Genomic DNA, 15,500 nt, shown 5'->3' with positions numbered 1-15,500 from the left:
CGAGGGAGCAATGCGCTGTGCTGCTGCTGAGACATGCTGCCTCCCCATAAATAAGCAAAGGGCCTTCCCTCACCACATTGCCCCCTGCACAGCAAGTGGCCACGGCCTTTAGTCAGGGAGTGCTTCTCTCAGCTCCGAGGCACTGAGTCCAGGCTGCCGTTTTGCCTTGTGAAGAGCCCAGAAACCAGGTCATGACCCCATAGTGACATCCAAGTGCCCCGAGTCCCCTGGCTGAGGCAGATGCCACGTGCCGCTCAAGTCGTGGACTGACACCGCAGGATGCGGTGCAGCCGGATATAAGTACACAAAGCACCTTTTTGCCTTCTCCGTCTCCCCCACTTCTCACTGGAGTGCCTGTAAAGCCAGGAGCAAACACACGACACTGGTGCAGGAATTTTTATTTTCTGAGAAACACGTACTTTACTTCACAGTGCAACAGAACTGCGGATGCGTAGCAGCAGAAACCTACAGACCACAGGGAATACTGCTCCTTATAGTTTTGCTAACCTGAGTTTAGCAACTAATGCAAGTTTCCAAGCTGGCAGACCCTGGACACTGACTGACTGCATTCACCCACACAAAGCAAGGTAATACTGTGCTGGAAGCTGTCCACAGTAACCTGCTAACAGTCTCACCTGTGGGAGGAATGGGACACCGTGTCTCTGACTCCCATCCTGACATCCCTTTCATACCATTTGAGTCATGCCTTCACCCTGTCATTCGCCACACTCCTCAACAGTCCCCTTGTTCCTCCACATCCCTTCATCTCTGGCCATGCCATCCCCCTCTGGGATGAGACTGGGTTTTGGGGAGAGAGAAAGAAAAAAGATAGGGATAGGCAAAAGCTCACAGATAACCTCTTACAATATTTTTCCTAAGAAAGCAGATTATTTCTCTTGTATACATGAAGCCAGGAAACAACGGTTTATCATGGCTATCACTCTGCGTGCCTCTATGCTGCCTGGAGTGACTCTTGGCCTCTCATCAAAGCTTTCCCACACATCTTGGATGGCCAATTGTGAGATGTCCAAAACAGTGCCGGGGAAGCTACTCTAAGATGCATGGCCAGGACTCCATCGTGGTGTCCCTCTGTGCGTATGTGCTAACCCTGGAAACCGAACTCCTTGTACTTGCTGGCCATATCATTTCGGAACAGCTCCAGGGCCTTCTTCATCGCAGCCTGGGCATCAGCCCCAAAGTCTGCAGAGTGTTTTTCGGCAATGACCTTGATAATGACTTCAGAAATGAACTGTGAGGAAGGAAAGAGAGAGGGAAAAACAGAAAGGACAGTCAAGGTTTATTTTCAGAAAAGCCAGACTAAGAAATAGGTTGCAGAGCCTGGAAATATCTCCGAGCTAATTCAGTAGCCCTTCCCGCAGTCTCTGGAGAGACAGTGAGGTCTAGCTTGCAAGGAGCCTGGGCTGGGCAGAAGAACTGGGCTCTATTCCTAGCTCTGACGCTGATCTGCTTCATGACCTTGAGTAGATCATGGCCCTTCCCACTCTTTGTCTGCCTCATCCATTAAGGATGAAAATTCAGGCCCTGTGTTTTTACAACACTTAGTTTTGTGGGCCTTGGTCTCCAATGGATCCTCCAGGGCTTACTCTAAAATTGTACATCCCTCGTGTCCAGCCACTGACAGTTCTTATGTAATGTAGTTTCCCAGGCATGAAGAGACGGCATGGGCTGGTTTATTATTGTCAAGGGTTGCTCAGACTGCATGTGGTGTTTGGAATAGGAAATCTAAACTTGGAGGTTCGCATACCATTTGCATACCGTGAGCCCTTTCTGTGCCTCCTCCTGCCTGTACACAGAGACCTCGGACTTGAGGGAGAGCTCACTGAATTCCAACCATCCAGCAGTAAACAAAAGCGCAACTCTCAATAGCTGTCTTGCACACATTCAGTACACACCAGACACCAAGATTCCCTGCCTTTTTCCATACCTCTAGATATTTGACAGGGATTTTGTGCTTGGTGGCATGGGTTTGAGCCAGGGGCTTCAGCTCTGACTCGTGATTACCCTTCTGCTTGAGGATTTTGCCCAGCTGGGTAAGGACAGTAACACCATGTTTCTTCAGATCTTCAGAGCCCTTCATCTGATCAGGGGTCTTCAGGCCTTTGAACTTTTCAAAGCGATCCAAGGTCTCGGGGTGATCCTGAAAGAGCCTGTGGATGAAAGCAGAGGGACTTGTGAGACTTGAGAGAGCTGTCATCCAGACCAGAGCTGAGGTCCAGCTGCTCCAGGTATTCCGGAGTATTTGGACAGGCAAAGGTGTGATAACCCACTTCCCTCCCAAAAGAAATCTCTTTGCTAGTCCCTGCTAGTAGAGGCTACTTTAACCTGGGAACTCTGACAATTTAGATCTTTTCCAAATGACCACCATTCACAATCCCTCCTTTTAGCATGTATATAAGCTAGAGAAGCATCTGACCCTACTCTGAATTTGGTTTCAGTGTTTTTCATCCTTTGGTAGGTTGTTTCCCAGCTCAGCCCAGTTGCCAGCACTGTGGTTCCTCCATTGGGAACTGTGGTACCTCCGAAAGTCCTTGGGAGCGAGTGGGTGACAAGACTACGGGGCCTTCAGGCATGCTGGTGCCATGCCATGTAGTGCTATACACAGGCACTCTGAACCCAAAATGGAAATGAAATCAAGAAGGTGGAAGGGTGGCTAAAAGCCAGGCTAGTGTTGTCCCCTCTGCTTCCTCCCTGCTGCATTTCCTAGGAGACAGGATGCAGACACCACTGGCAATCAAACCAGTAGGAAATTTCACTCTTTTCCCTGCCAGAGTCCTGGAGTCGGGGTGAGAAGGGGACACTGCCTGTCCTGATTATTAGGAGCAGTCTAATAATCGGGTGTTAAGAGACATCAGCTCCCTTGCACAAGTTTATTTTCAGGTATTACACCCTCTGATGGGCATTGTCCAACTAGTTGAAGCACCAGCAAAAGCAATGTCTGTCTTTACAAGGCCCTACAGCTCACATCCGTGAAGCAGCTCACCCATGTTACCTGCAGCAGTGTCTGGAGCTCCAGCCCAGGACCTCAGCCACGAAACCAGCCTCCCTCTCACGGTACAGTGGTTGCACACTTGCTCTGCCCTCGGCGGGGTGCTGGCGCTGGGACTACTGGGGCTTGCGTCCCATCTAGAACTGGATATTCCTCCTAAGTACGTTGCCATGAAGGCCAGGTTCTCCACTGTATGAACTAAGTACAGGTTAAACTACACTAACAAGTACCTCAAGTATGTGGAAAACACAAGCTGTTCTGCAAAAAGATTCTGTAAATGAATGACCAGCCTTTGCTGGCATCTCATTTCAAAGGTCTCCAAAGGATTTCCATACTCTACCAGGTGCTGAGCACACCACCATCTGCCTTTCCTTTTTTCCTGTATCTTTCTATGACACCGGTTGTGCCCCACGCAGAGAGATGAAAAAACCTCGTACCTTGAAATGGGATGGAGCTATTCCTAAAATTCTCCTTCTATCGTGTCTGGCTGAATCAAGTCTGCCAAAGATAATATACTCCCAAGACTCTTGAAAAGTCTTCTGAGGAGTATTTTTTTGTTTCCTTTGGAAAACATCCAGTTAAATCAGTATTTTCTAAACATATTCCCAGGATATGACATCTACCTAAGAAGTCTTTAACAGTGGACACGCAGGCACATTTCTCAACTAAGACCTGCTGGGCTTCCCCTGCCTCTCTCCTCCCTCAGAAATCCCTTGAAGGAACAAGAAATGACCTGGGTGGCCTGGGGAGCACAAAGTCACAGGGGAGAGGGGTGTCATCTATTTATTTAATGCCATGATCTGCCCTGCAATACCTGTTAAGAAAAATGGCATTACCGTTTCAGTGGGAAACTGCTTTCAGTGTCTTGTCACACTTACAGAGCCAGAGTAGCCACCTTACACAGATGGACTGGTGGGGAGGGCTCGGGTTCCTGCTACCCCTCCAGCATGCCTGCTCTGGACTGCATGAGGGGAAAGCCATCACATTGCCACCCAACTGCCCCCAACCCTTCCTCTTCTTCAAATGGCAGCTGAATTGGGCCATGATAAAGAAAGTAAATATACCAGCTCTCTGCTTTGGCTCATCTTTGAAAAAGCTTTGAATGGACAGAGGATTTGCCTGGTGGTGTGGGCTTCTTCCTTTAGCCATGCTTAAGATAGGACACCCACCCCACCCACCCCCCCGGAGTGAATGCCACATCCCCACTGCTCTCCTCAGTCTCCATGCCCTTCCAGGACATTGTACTGCCCACAGGCTGAGGATTTGGAGAGAGTGTCCTCCAAGACTCCATCCCTGCTGGTCTTTAAGGACAGGCTGGGATCCAGTGTGCATCCAATGTCATTTCCCACTCTGCATCCCTGAGATCTCTCACAGGCTGCATTTCAGTGACTCGCTGCTGGCCCCCGGGGTGTTCCCTGCTTGGGGGGCCAGGACCGCAAGGACAGCGTGGGGGCAGGGGTCCCCTCAGATGGAGACATCATGAGCACTCCCACTCTGACACCAGAATAATGGAGGAGGGAAGCAGAGGGAAGGATGTGCCTCGTTTCACATCCAGACCTCAAATTCTTCATCGGGAAGTGGACAAGTGTTACCACCCAGATTTCTGGCCAAAAAGCAGGACAGGCAGGGCTCTGCCAGGGGAGACTAAGGTGGGGAGAGGGAAACACTCAAGTACTTCATAATTATATTTTACTGAAATCATAGATTCTGAGAAAATTGGCACAGAGGTGATTTTCCTCTCCTCCCCTCTCCTCTCCGTCCCTGCCTCCCCACATCCTTGCTGCAGAGCTTCTGAAGGTCCAGGAGACACAATTCGCTCCAGCATTTCTGGCCGCGGTGCCTGGGCAATGAGGATCCGAAGCAGAGCTTTGCCAGCAGAAGCAGAGGGAGTGACAAAGTCCCATCATCATTTGAAAGCAGCCCTGGCCTGTTCCTGCACCCATAGACAGTTGGAGAGACAGAAGCACAGCCGCTTTACTCAGTGAGTAATTTTTAACCCAGAAACCATAGCAATGGAAAAGCCACCACCCTACAACAAAGAAAACAGCCTGTTGAAATAAACGCTGCCAAACACAAGCCCCCATACTAAATATACACATTCCTTGGTCTCGCATCAAAAGCTTTCAGCTTTACTCTTAGCTTCTTGCCTACCTCATTAAAATTTCATGCCCATGGCCGGCGAGGTCAGACTCCACCTTTCCCCAGACGGTCAGGACCTGCTGCCATTCCCCATCACTGAGCCCCATGGTTCACCAAAGGCAGGTCCCGAGTGTTCCCCGCAGCCGTTTGTCTTTCCCCAAAGGGTGGCTGGAGAGCTCACATGTGGGATTTATAGCCCTTGCTCACAGACCTACACCTGTCAATCGTCAGCTGGACGTCTTGCTCTCTTTCAGGCCTGTCTAACCTAATCAGCCTCCCTATTTTTTTCTCGGAAGCTATTTTGGGTCAGGTGCTATTGTGGGTGCTACTGATGGCATCATTTCTGCTTTTCGTATTGGACTGGCACATGTCCCACTCTAGACAGAAAGGGCACTGCCGAAACACAGTGCCAGGAGCTCTAGTCCCGGCTTCCCAAGGACCCAGAGACAGTGACAAGCTGCATGGCAGGAGATTCCTGAAGAGCACTGTCATCTACAGGGCCATCCTGCCTCCCTCTCCCCTGGCCTGCCAAGGGCAGGCAGGAGAAGAAGCCGGGGTGGTTGGTAGCATCAGCTCCATTGCTCCAAAAGCCTTTCCTTTCCCATGCTGAGCTCACTCCCCTTTTCCCCTGGGGTAATGCACACCATTTACTAATCCAGAAGAGCACAGTGATAGAAGAGACATGTCCTCAAGACCCAAGCATATCCAAAGTGGCCAGGGCAATCTCCTTGGTCTCTTCAGGAGGGAGGAAGAGGATAAAGGCTATATGGGAGCGAGTTACCCTGCATCTTCCCTCCAGGGTCCTTCTACCTGCTTTGCCGGGGAACACCCAGGATTAGCCCCTGGCTGAGTCTGGATCCCGGAGCCAACAGAAGTACAGCTGAGCCAGCAGGCCAGAGACACAAGGACACAGCAAGGCTTCACCCAACACACACCCAGCCAGGAGTTAAGATCTCTGGCTGCCTCTGTCAAGCCAAATATCAGTGTCAGGAGGAAAAGCCACCAGGCTGACAAACAACATGGGTATGCTTTGGGACACTTCCCAGCCTTTCTCTTACAGCCCCATCAGGACTGATAACTACCTGGCACACCAACAGGGTGATTAAGCCCTTCCAGGGGGTGACTGTGGTCAGAGCACAGCCTGATAACAAAGCCTAGCTAGTGCGGCTGTCCAGAAGCATGCCCCTACCTCTGGACGTTTCCAAAGGTGCACACACTGCTGGCCTCGACAGGCAGGAAATGTCAACCGAGGGCTGAAGACATCTGCCTTGGGGCTCAGAAGAAGAGCACGCCACCCCACAGTCCCTACCACAGTGCTGCAGGACCTTAGGGGCATCGCTACCTCTGCAGGCAACGACCCTCTGCAACACAAGAACGGTGTCCCTGCTCCAGCGTCGCAGGGGAAGGGAGGTGCCCACGTACAAGGGGAATTGGGCAGTGGGGAGGACTGAGGCACAGAGCCTTACACCCATCAGTAACACACAGGTTTAAGGGGAACAGTTTGGGTAAGAAGGGTAGCAAAAGCCAAACGGAGGTGTCAGCTGGTGTCCAAGCCTAGAAGTAATGGAATTTTGGCCTTTACATGTTGCAAGCATCCGTCAGCCATGCCAACCTGTGACCCTGCAAGTCTCCTTTTCTCTCTCCTCTATCCACCAGCTTGCTTCACGTCCAAAAATCCACATCCTAAACACTTCAAGGCCCAGATTTCATCCTGGTTTACCTGCTCAAACACCAGGCTGCTACCAATTACCCAAACTAAGCTAAATTCATGGAATAGAGCTTAGGACCCCTCCAGCTCATTCCTCGTGTTGTTCTCCACAGTGTGGGGCTAAAACAGGAGAGATCACGTACCTGCAGCCTCACTCCCCACGTACTTACAGCAGCAAACAAGCATTTGCACCATCCCAGGCTCGATCTTGGGTAGGATCCTGAATACTGACCTTACTGTTTTACACGCGTTTCAGACATGACAGAAATGCGCTCCTGGTAGACGAGAGGCTGCTGCTTGTGCACCGAGCTCTGTCATGTTCCCCAAGTTGAAACTACTCAGTTGCCATAATAACTTCATTTGAAGCCGGTCGACTCTCCGCTCTCTGTAGCTTCCCCAGGGCTGTGAAGCCAACAGTCTCGGTATGAACATTAATGTTAAATGGTCAGAAGGCTTAAAAAGAGTGTGGGATGCCATATTGCTTCCTCCCCCCCGCCCCAAGTGAAGCAGTAATGAAATGAAATAATAAGCTCTTCTCCCTAAAGCTTAAATAAATAGTCTGTGGAAATACTAAAAGCTGTATAGCGCACCAGACCGCCCCTCAACCCATCAGCCCCGAAAAAGACACAACATTTTAGTACCTACAGGCCTCTCCTCCCCCCTCCTCAGGGCAAAAATCCATCACTTGCATAATCATATCAAAAAAAAGCCGACTACAGAGAGCCAACATATCGGCTGCCCCCTTTAAAAAAATCGCCGGGCGATTGCATCAATGCTTTTCCAGCAGCGCTGGCCGCAGCGGAGCCGGGCTGACACGCGTGGCCGTGAGCCTGCACCCACGCCTGAGGCGCTGGCGCCAAACGAGCATTAAAACCCCATCGTTAACATTTTTGGCCGCATTTGGGGCTGCCTCGCTGGCGTGAGGCGGATGCTGTTGCAAAGTCAGTCCGTCCGCGCATCCGTCCGTCCCCTCCCCGGGGTGGACCGCGACCTCCCGGCGCGGCTGCCGGCGTGGGGGCTCCCCCCGCCCGGGCAGGAGGCGCCGCCGCAGCCCGGCTCCGTCGGCCAGGCCTTGCTACCATCTAGTGGCCACGGGCGACAGAGCCACGGGGGCTGGAGGCCACGTCCGAACCCCCCCACCCGGCATTTGCAGGCTCGGGGAAGGTGGCCAACACGAAGCCCTCAAATTTTGGAGGCGGGGGGTGTGTGTGGGGTGTGTGTGTGACCCCCGGACACGCGGGACTGCGGCGTCCCAGTGGCAGCAGCGCCACAAGGTTGGGTGGCAGATGGGAAAACTTTTGTAAGGGGCCCGTTTTCCCCGTGGGCCGTAGAGACGGTCTGTTTTCTTCAGAAAGGGTCCATGATGGGCCAGCGGGGTCCTGGCGTGGCCGGGTGGCTTTGCCCCCAGCCTTGCTGCAGGTCACCGGCATGGGGAGGATGCTGCTCCTTCCCCCCAGCCTTGACCACTGGGGTGGTGGGAACATCCCGTGGGATAGTAGCAGAGCCACAGCTGAGCTTTAGGATACTGTCGAGGAGGAAGGATGTCCCAGGGGCTGCATGGGGCTGTTTTTTACGCAAAAATGTCACCAAAAGATGCTTAGGAAAGGTCTGTCTGCCCCATCTAACGGGCACAGCAGGCAGGGGAAGACCCATTTCTGGCAGAACAGTGGATGCAATCTCACCTCTGCCTTGCTCCTCCCTCAACAGATGGCAAATGTTTCTACAGGCATTCATGAATATAGACCATGCCACATCCTGGCAAATGGAAAAGCTGTTTTCCCCATTTATGAGGGAACAAAAAAGTTCTACGACTTGCTGGAGCCCACAGAGCACCGGTGAAAGAGCAAGGACTGGCTCTTGGGTATGGTTTTAGAAACACCAGCTGTTTGGTGGTTATTAATACAGGGCGCAGCCGCCCCGGCGGAGCTGGGAGGCAAAGTAGGAATTGCACACAGGGAGGGACCAGCTCCAAGTCTTTTTGGCCACATTCAACTTTTTTTTCATAGAGTATCACTGTTGTGAAGAGAGAAATCCATCCCTGGCCTGGAAAGTGAACATCAGAGAGCGCAGCAGTCCCCCACATTGCCTTGGCAGTTAATCTAACACATCACCAATGATTTCTAGCCCTGTCTTCTCTGCAGCCAGACCTGCTGCAAGTAGGGAAATCTGTACCCAAGAGAGAGGTGCTAGCAGAAATCATAGATTTTTTTTTTTTTTCATTTGAATTAAGTTCATAAAATAAACTCTCCAGCAAGGAGGAGAGAGAGGTGGTCCAAACCCCAGTCCATTTTCCTCAAAAAACAACCCGAACCATCTTGTGTGCTTACACTGCAAAACAGCTCAGAGGGACAAACATTTTTTTTTTCGAGAATGACCCTTCCCCCCCCCCCCCAGTACAATCAAAGAGCCCCTGAGAGCAGCCGAGGGTCCTGCCCTGGGTTGTATAAAGCCTGGCGTGAGGAAAGCATGGCACACCCCGCTCTGCCAGAGGAGCGGCCAACGGGAGACGAGTGCTCTGAAAAAGCCCAGAATATTATGTGAGGCCAACTTACATAATTACCTATTGCATAATGCCGGGGAAAAGGCCCTCCCTGCGGCAGCTGCGGTTTCTATGGCATTTTGCTGATACACGGCTGCTTCCGAGAGATTCATTTACATTTTATTCCAGGAGCCCGCAGCTCAAGCCGGGCAGGCGGACAAGTGAGACCCCCTCGCTCCCCACAGCGTGAGCCGGAGAGGTAAAGGCGATAGTAACGGCATCTTATAGCCATTAGCGAGGCAAGAGCATTGGGTTTTCTGCAGCTGTGCCGTTGACTTCAGTATGCAGAGGATCAGAAGACAGTCAGATAAGAGCACCTTATGAAGCTGCACACGTTGCATAGCCTCTGCCGCTTGTAGGGAACAAGGTGGTGTCTAACTGGTGGCGGCAGTGGTCAAAGCTGGCTCCCTCCTCTCTTCCCCTGGCTCTTAAACACCGTTCTGCGCAGTGCCTCCAGGCAGGGCTCCTGCACACTGCGGGTTTCAGCAGCTGAGAGGTGACCCAAGACAGTTGTTTAAAAGGAAGAGGAAGGCTTAGGAAGAGATTTCAGCATCAGGACAAGATTTGGGCTGTGGGTTTGCAGAACTGTGCTAGGTACTTATCAGTATCTCAGCATGGATGCTTTCAGGGATGGTGCCCTGTGCCATAAAGTCAGAGGTAGCTTTACCTTCGCTTCAATGCTCACAGGATCCTTTGGCGACTATCAGACAGGCAACTGTATGACTCAGTCATTTGCTTTCTCCAGAGGGTGCACAGGGTAACGCAGGCACGACCCACAGGTCCTATGCCATCATCTAGGCATGGCATAGTGTACATGACACCACACAGGACCTGGACAAAACATTTATCTGCGCTAAGCAGGACACTTATTGCAGGCCAGTACGTAGATTTGATGGAAGAACAAGCAGGAAAGCAGCAGGGCAGTCCAGGACCAGAATATTTTGGCTTCAGTATAAAAACTGAGGCTGTCTCTGAGGCTGCACCAGCTCTGTCTGGGGATGCAAACCTCCTCTGAAAGGCTGGGAAATGAGAGCACAAAAGGACTGAGGATTTCTGTGGGAAACTGTGAGTACCATTAGAGGAAGGAGGAGTATGATTAGAAAACAACAGGCAGATTTTAAAGCCTTGCCCATCTCAGGAGCAAAGGGGGGAAGTTATTTTTTGGAGGTAAGAACATGGATTATACAGGTGAGTCCCCGGAGATCCCCGAGATCTCATGGAGTCAGTGGGAAGATGTGAAGGAACTGTGGCATACAGCAGTCCCTTCAGGTGGATTCAACTTTGTAACACCGTAAAGGCACACAGGGATTTGTGTACTTCTTCCTGAAATAATAAAGCAAGAGGGGAATTCCTCCCTCATCCCTCACCACCAACAAAATACCCTAGCTAGAGCCTGCCGAGGGACAACTAGAAAAGGCAAGGGCCACAAAAACACAAATGGGGGGGAGGAAAAAACAGTCAAGTGATCAGCATGCATACAGTATTGTGTGTCTGCCTGACACCCTGAACTCTGTAGCTCAGAGCTACGCGTGGGAAGCTGTAACAGAGGTGCTCGCAGCATGGCTGAGGCCGGGATTTTAATGATCAGATTAGACTGAAATCCCGGCAGCTGGAAGAAGTGGCGGTTCCCATGCCATGCCTTACGCCAGAGAGGGTCCTCGTCCCCCTCCTCCCGGTGCCTTGGGAATACGTGTGCGAGGGGCACCTTGCAAGGTGCCTTGCCCTGCAAGAGTGTGGGGTGCGCTTTGGGCACATCTGAGTGCTGCTGGAGAGGGGTTCACACCCCTGTAAAGGCAGCAGCAATTGCAGCGTGGCCAAGACCAGAGCGAGAGCAGCATCGGTGGTGATAGAGCTGAGCCACCATGCAAACCAGCACCCTTTCTGCAGCCCACCCTTCCTTGGGACACACAGACACACGTGCCCAGAGTCTGCAGGGAGCTGGCAGTACCTGGCTGCTGGCTAAACTCTCTCAACAATGAAAACTTCACATCTGAGCTGCTCCTGGAGGAAGAGGAATTAACCAGGTCACAGCGCACAGCTCAGCTCTGGGCTCTCAGGCTCCCAAAAAGGGTGGGAGAGCCCATCGCTGCATGGTAAAATTGGAGCCCTCAAAGTACCAGCACTTTTAATATGAAGCTGTGCATGTTTTTAAGCTGGATTTGGAGGCAGAGCCTCCCCCCGCCCCACGATGCTTGCACAGCTCTTTATGAGGGCTTGAAATGAACGGGATCAAGGACCTGGTCTGGGTTTAAAGTAACCCCGTTTATCTTTTGGCGAGTTTATTTCAAAGCCAGATCAGTTCTGTGGGTTGGTTTGTCACATAGCCGGACCGGGACGTGCTGGCAGGGGGAAAGAGGGAGGCAGAGCTACTTAGGTAGGCAGGCATTGCTTGTGAAAGAGACACCCATCAAGCTGTCCTCCAAAATCCCAGGCAGCACTCTCTAGCCAGTGGCACAGCACACGCAAATTAGGGTTTCCCTTCGCCTGAGTTTTGTGGGGTGAAAGGCGAGGAAAGAGACACACTTTTTTATTCCCTTTGCCTGCGAAACGGCCTCTCATCCACAAAGCACAGAGCTTCTGCAAGATTAGAGCCTGTGGGGAAGCCAAGATCTACCCTTCGTTTGTATTGAAGTTTACACTTGCCTTTTAATGAGCTCCAGCAGGTTCTCGCTTCCAGCTGCAGATGACCTTTTCCAAAGTTCACGGTCTCGTTTTGCATTATCGTTCCAACACCAAGCGCTCCCTTAGGGAGGAGAGGGACAACCAGGTCTTTCTCTACTGAGAAGCAGCACCAATTTTAGCAGTCCCTAATCCAGTAGTGCTTTCTGTACTCCACCGGTCCTATGGGGAACGCCTGCAGGGAAACCGATCCCTTTGCAAAAAATACTTGGCAAAAAAAAAAAATGTTTTCTTCAAGCAGGTCAGCACCGGGTGGGAGTGAGCACCCTAAACACCGCGCTGGTGGCCTGGCTGTCCGAGCAGAGAATTTACCACTGAACTTGGGATGGGGTCTCTGTTCTGCACCTCTTCCCCATTATTGTCATTTTTGCAATTTCACCTCATTTTCGTTGCTGTGCTTGCAATCAGGTCTTTTGACTCATCCGCTTTAGGGTCCTGCTGGTGGGGCTTGATACTGGCTGCAAGATACTAGCTCAAAAAAACAAGCACTGGAACATCTTACCTATGCTAAGAATCCTGCTCCTGTGGTTGCTTTGGTACTGGTAGGAGTATAACACAGCGTACCGTATTTTTAAAAAATAAAAAAAAATAAAAAGCTTTGCTAAGGGGGTTGGTGCAGCCTGGCTAGCCCTCTTGGCTGTGTGAGGTCTAGGGTTACATATATGGATGTCCCAGGCTGGGCACCTTTGGAAAGCTCACCTGTAAGCATCTTACACACGCAGGATCCATGGACAGCTAGAAGTTCATCTAGCCTCTTCCCCCAGCAGCATCCAGAGGCAGATGTCCAGGAAAAGTGTAAGAAGTGGGAACAGTCCTACTCCATCACAGCAACTTGAGACTGAAGGACTTCCCAAGGTTATATTTGCATGCTTGTGTTTAACAGCCTTAGGCAGAATTCGGCATGAGTTTGTAATTTTTTAATCCTCTTATACATGCTCCCCAAAATATATTTCAAACCTTACTAGGTCAAACTGTTAAAAACAACCTGCTGACTTGGTGACTCTCCAACAGATTAACCAATGAGCAAAGACAAAAATCTGCTAATCACTTTCTAACCATTCACAAACCGCTTCAAGGCGTCCCCATTAAAAAAAAAAAAAAAAAAAAAAAACAAACCCAATAAAAATGAAGCTCCATTACCCTTGAACATCTTTGTATCGCATGGGGCTCCCACCTCTGGTACTTTTTTGACTGCGAATTCCCCAGACACCATGTTTTTATTTTTTGATCTTCCTTCTTCCGCCAAAACACTCCAGTGCTGGTGGCTCAGCTGGTCGGATCCAGCTGGTCTGTGGCAGCATCTGCCTGGAAATTGCTTATCTTTGCCTGCGGTCCTTTTATTTCCTTCCCCATCAGCTGCAGCAGAGTTCTGGCCGCACATGGTGGCTCTCTGCTCTAAGGCGAATCCATGCTCCTTCTCCAGCTTTCAGCGGTAATTTTCTGTCTATCCGTGAGTTTGCAGCAAGGGCCAAACTGCACTGGATTTATTGTTCTCCTGACCAAAAGGCCAGTGTTTATCTGCTGCTCTTGCGGACCTGCAGCTCGTAGAGCTGAAAGGGATACGTTGGCCCCTGCAGAAGGACAGACCCGGCCTCATCTGTTTCTTGGGGCAGAGAGGGTCCAAATCATAAAAACAAAACAGGCAAGGGACAATACTGGGACCACAGATCAAACAGTCATGAGAAGAAATGGGACTGCAGATAGTCCAGAAAAAGCAGGTAGACCCGTTGTGGGAAAAAAACCGCAGGTATTACAAACATCTCACCCGCTGAGCATAACCTGGGCTAAGAGGGAGCCCTTGGGGTCAGGGGGAGAGCTCAGCTGGAAATTCAGTTGTGAACATGGGCAAGTTTTGGTTTCATTTGTGTTGTTTTTTAAAAAAGACTGACTTGAGCAACGTGAGAGGAGAGCAGGAAAGCGAAGTCCTGGCCAGTCTGGGGACCAGTGAGCATGGGAAGTCATTGATTCAATATCTTGGCTCCCTTTTCAGGACTATGGGTCCTGCTTTTGGGTGTTTTCCTTTACAGAGAGACGTGACCCTCATCTGCTGAGCGATGAGTGTGATGCCAGGGCGCCCCAGTTGCCGGCTCTGCAGATCAGTCCGCTCTCTTGGCCTAATTCACAGGGATATTTATTACAGTAGTTACTATGAACCACCACATCCCACCATGTCATTACAGTTTATGGTAAAACCATCAGAGGTTCGAGGCCGCTAGCAGCACCGGCAGCCACCAGACACTACACAAAATATAGGGGAATGTCCACAAGAGGGAGAGTTGGTGCCAGTCTCAACAGTGATTTTATGCAAAGGTACTTTGCTGCCTGGAAATTGTAAGTGAGCAGTTCCCCTCGCTTCATTTCCCCCAGCAGAGATGTTTCCTTCTCCTGGCGATTCCCCTTTCCATGTTATTTTCCTGCCTCCTCCTTCCTCAGCCAAATGGTATTTCATCTCATTTGTGTGGGGTATGCCAAAAGCCACACCATACAGGCACTAGACACAGTACCATCAGAAAGGCACTGGGATTAAGATGTTTTTTCTGCTCTTGCTGCTGCTCTGCTCCCCTTTCCTCCCACTTTTGTCATGGTGTTCTGGAAGGGCACCCCCCACCAGCCCCAGCACAGGCACGCATTCCCTCCTCTCACCCAACCTATCACTTGGAGGTGGCAGCTCACATCGGCTCTTCTGGGGAGCCCCGTTAGCCTCCACAAGCACACGTGCAAAATACTGGCCATTCCTGCTGGGCTCTGTGTTCAGCCTCAACACCCTGGGTCTCAAACAGACTCCACTGGGACATGGGACTTTTAATCCACTTTCCAAAAATAGCTGATGGCTACTAGCGCAGAGAGCCTGGAGGTTTCTGAGCTTCTGCAGGACAAAGCTTACTGTGAGGAAGCACCAGAAGACACTGGTGATGTGGAAATGGCACACAATGGAATGGACTGGGAGAGGTGAAGCCAAGAGACCCAATGGCCAAAAAGAAGTTCCTGCATACACACCAATTTTTCTTCGTGGGTCAAGGCCTGTGTATGCGGCCACATCTGAAGAGGATGGGAGCAAGCCTGCAGATCATGAGATGACTGATATGAAGTTTCTTGCACTACAGATGATTTTCCAGGGAAAAAAAAAAAAAAAAGAAAACCAACAGTAAGCTGATGTGGGAAATCAGGTGTCCTGGAAGCTATCTGTGTGGTTTAGGCTTGGCAGAATTTTTATTGCGTTCCCATGTGGTCCATAAACAACTGAGAGAGCAGCATCACCTGCATCTAAAGGAAAGCAGAGCAGCAGCTGATCCCCTTCCAGAGTTGTCCCTCCCCAGCTGGAGCAGTATTTCCTGCAACCTTCTCTCCATCAGATTTTTTTCCAAATGCTATCCTGGTCAAATACCCACACTTAGCAATATTTTGGGGTCTTGGTTCTTGCAGAATTG

At 50.8% G+C, this 15,500-nt stretch overlaps 1 protein-coding gene across 1 annotated transcript; it reads right to left on the bottom strand.

The window, feature by feature from the left end:
• Positions 1–381: 381 nt before the first annotated feature.
• MB (myoglobin) lies at positions 382–5,361 on the bottom strand. The gene is made up of 3 exons (XM_082488849.1): positions 5,159–5,361; positions 1,946–2,168; positions 382–1,249 (listed from the first exon to the last, which is right to left on the bottom strand). The coding sequence occupies exons 1-3, from the start codon at positions 5,251–5,253 to the stop codon at positions 1,103–1,105; spliced, it is 465 nt and encodes a 154-aa protein (XP_082344975.1). The 5' UTR covers positions 5,254–5,361; the 3' UTR covers positions 382–1,102.
• Between the last annotated feature and the right edge of the window lie 10,139 nt (positions 5,362–15,500).

The sequence above is a fragment of the Vanellus vanellus genome (assembly GCF_965231255.1).
Source record: "Vanellus vanellus genome assembly, chromosome: 1".
NCBI classification, from domain to species: domain Eukaryota; kingdom Metazoa; phylum Chordata; class Aves; order Charadriiformes; family Charadriidae; genus Vanellus; species Vanellus vanellus.
The sequence above is the reverse complement of the archived record's forward strand: the minus strand, read 5'-3'. Positions and strand labels throughout refer to the sequence as shown.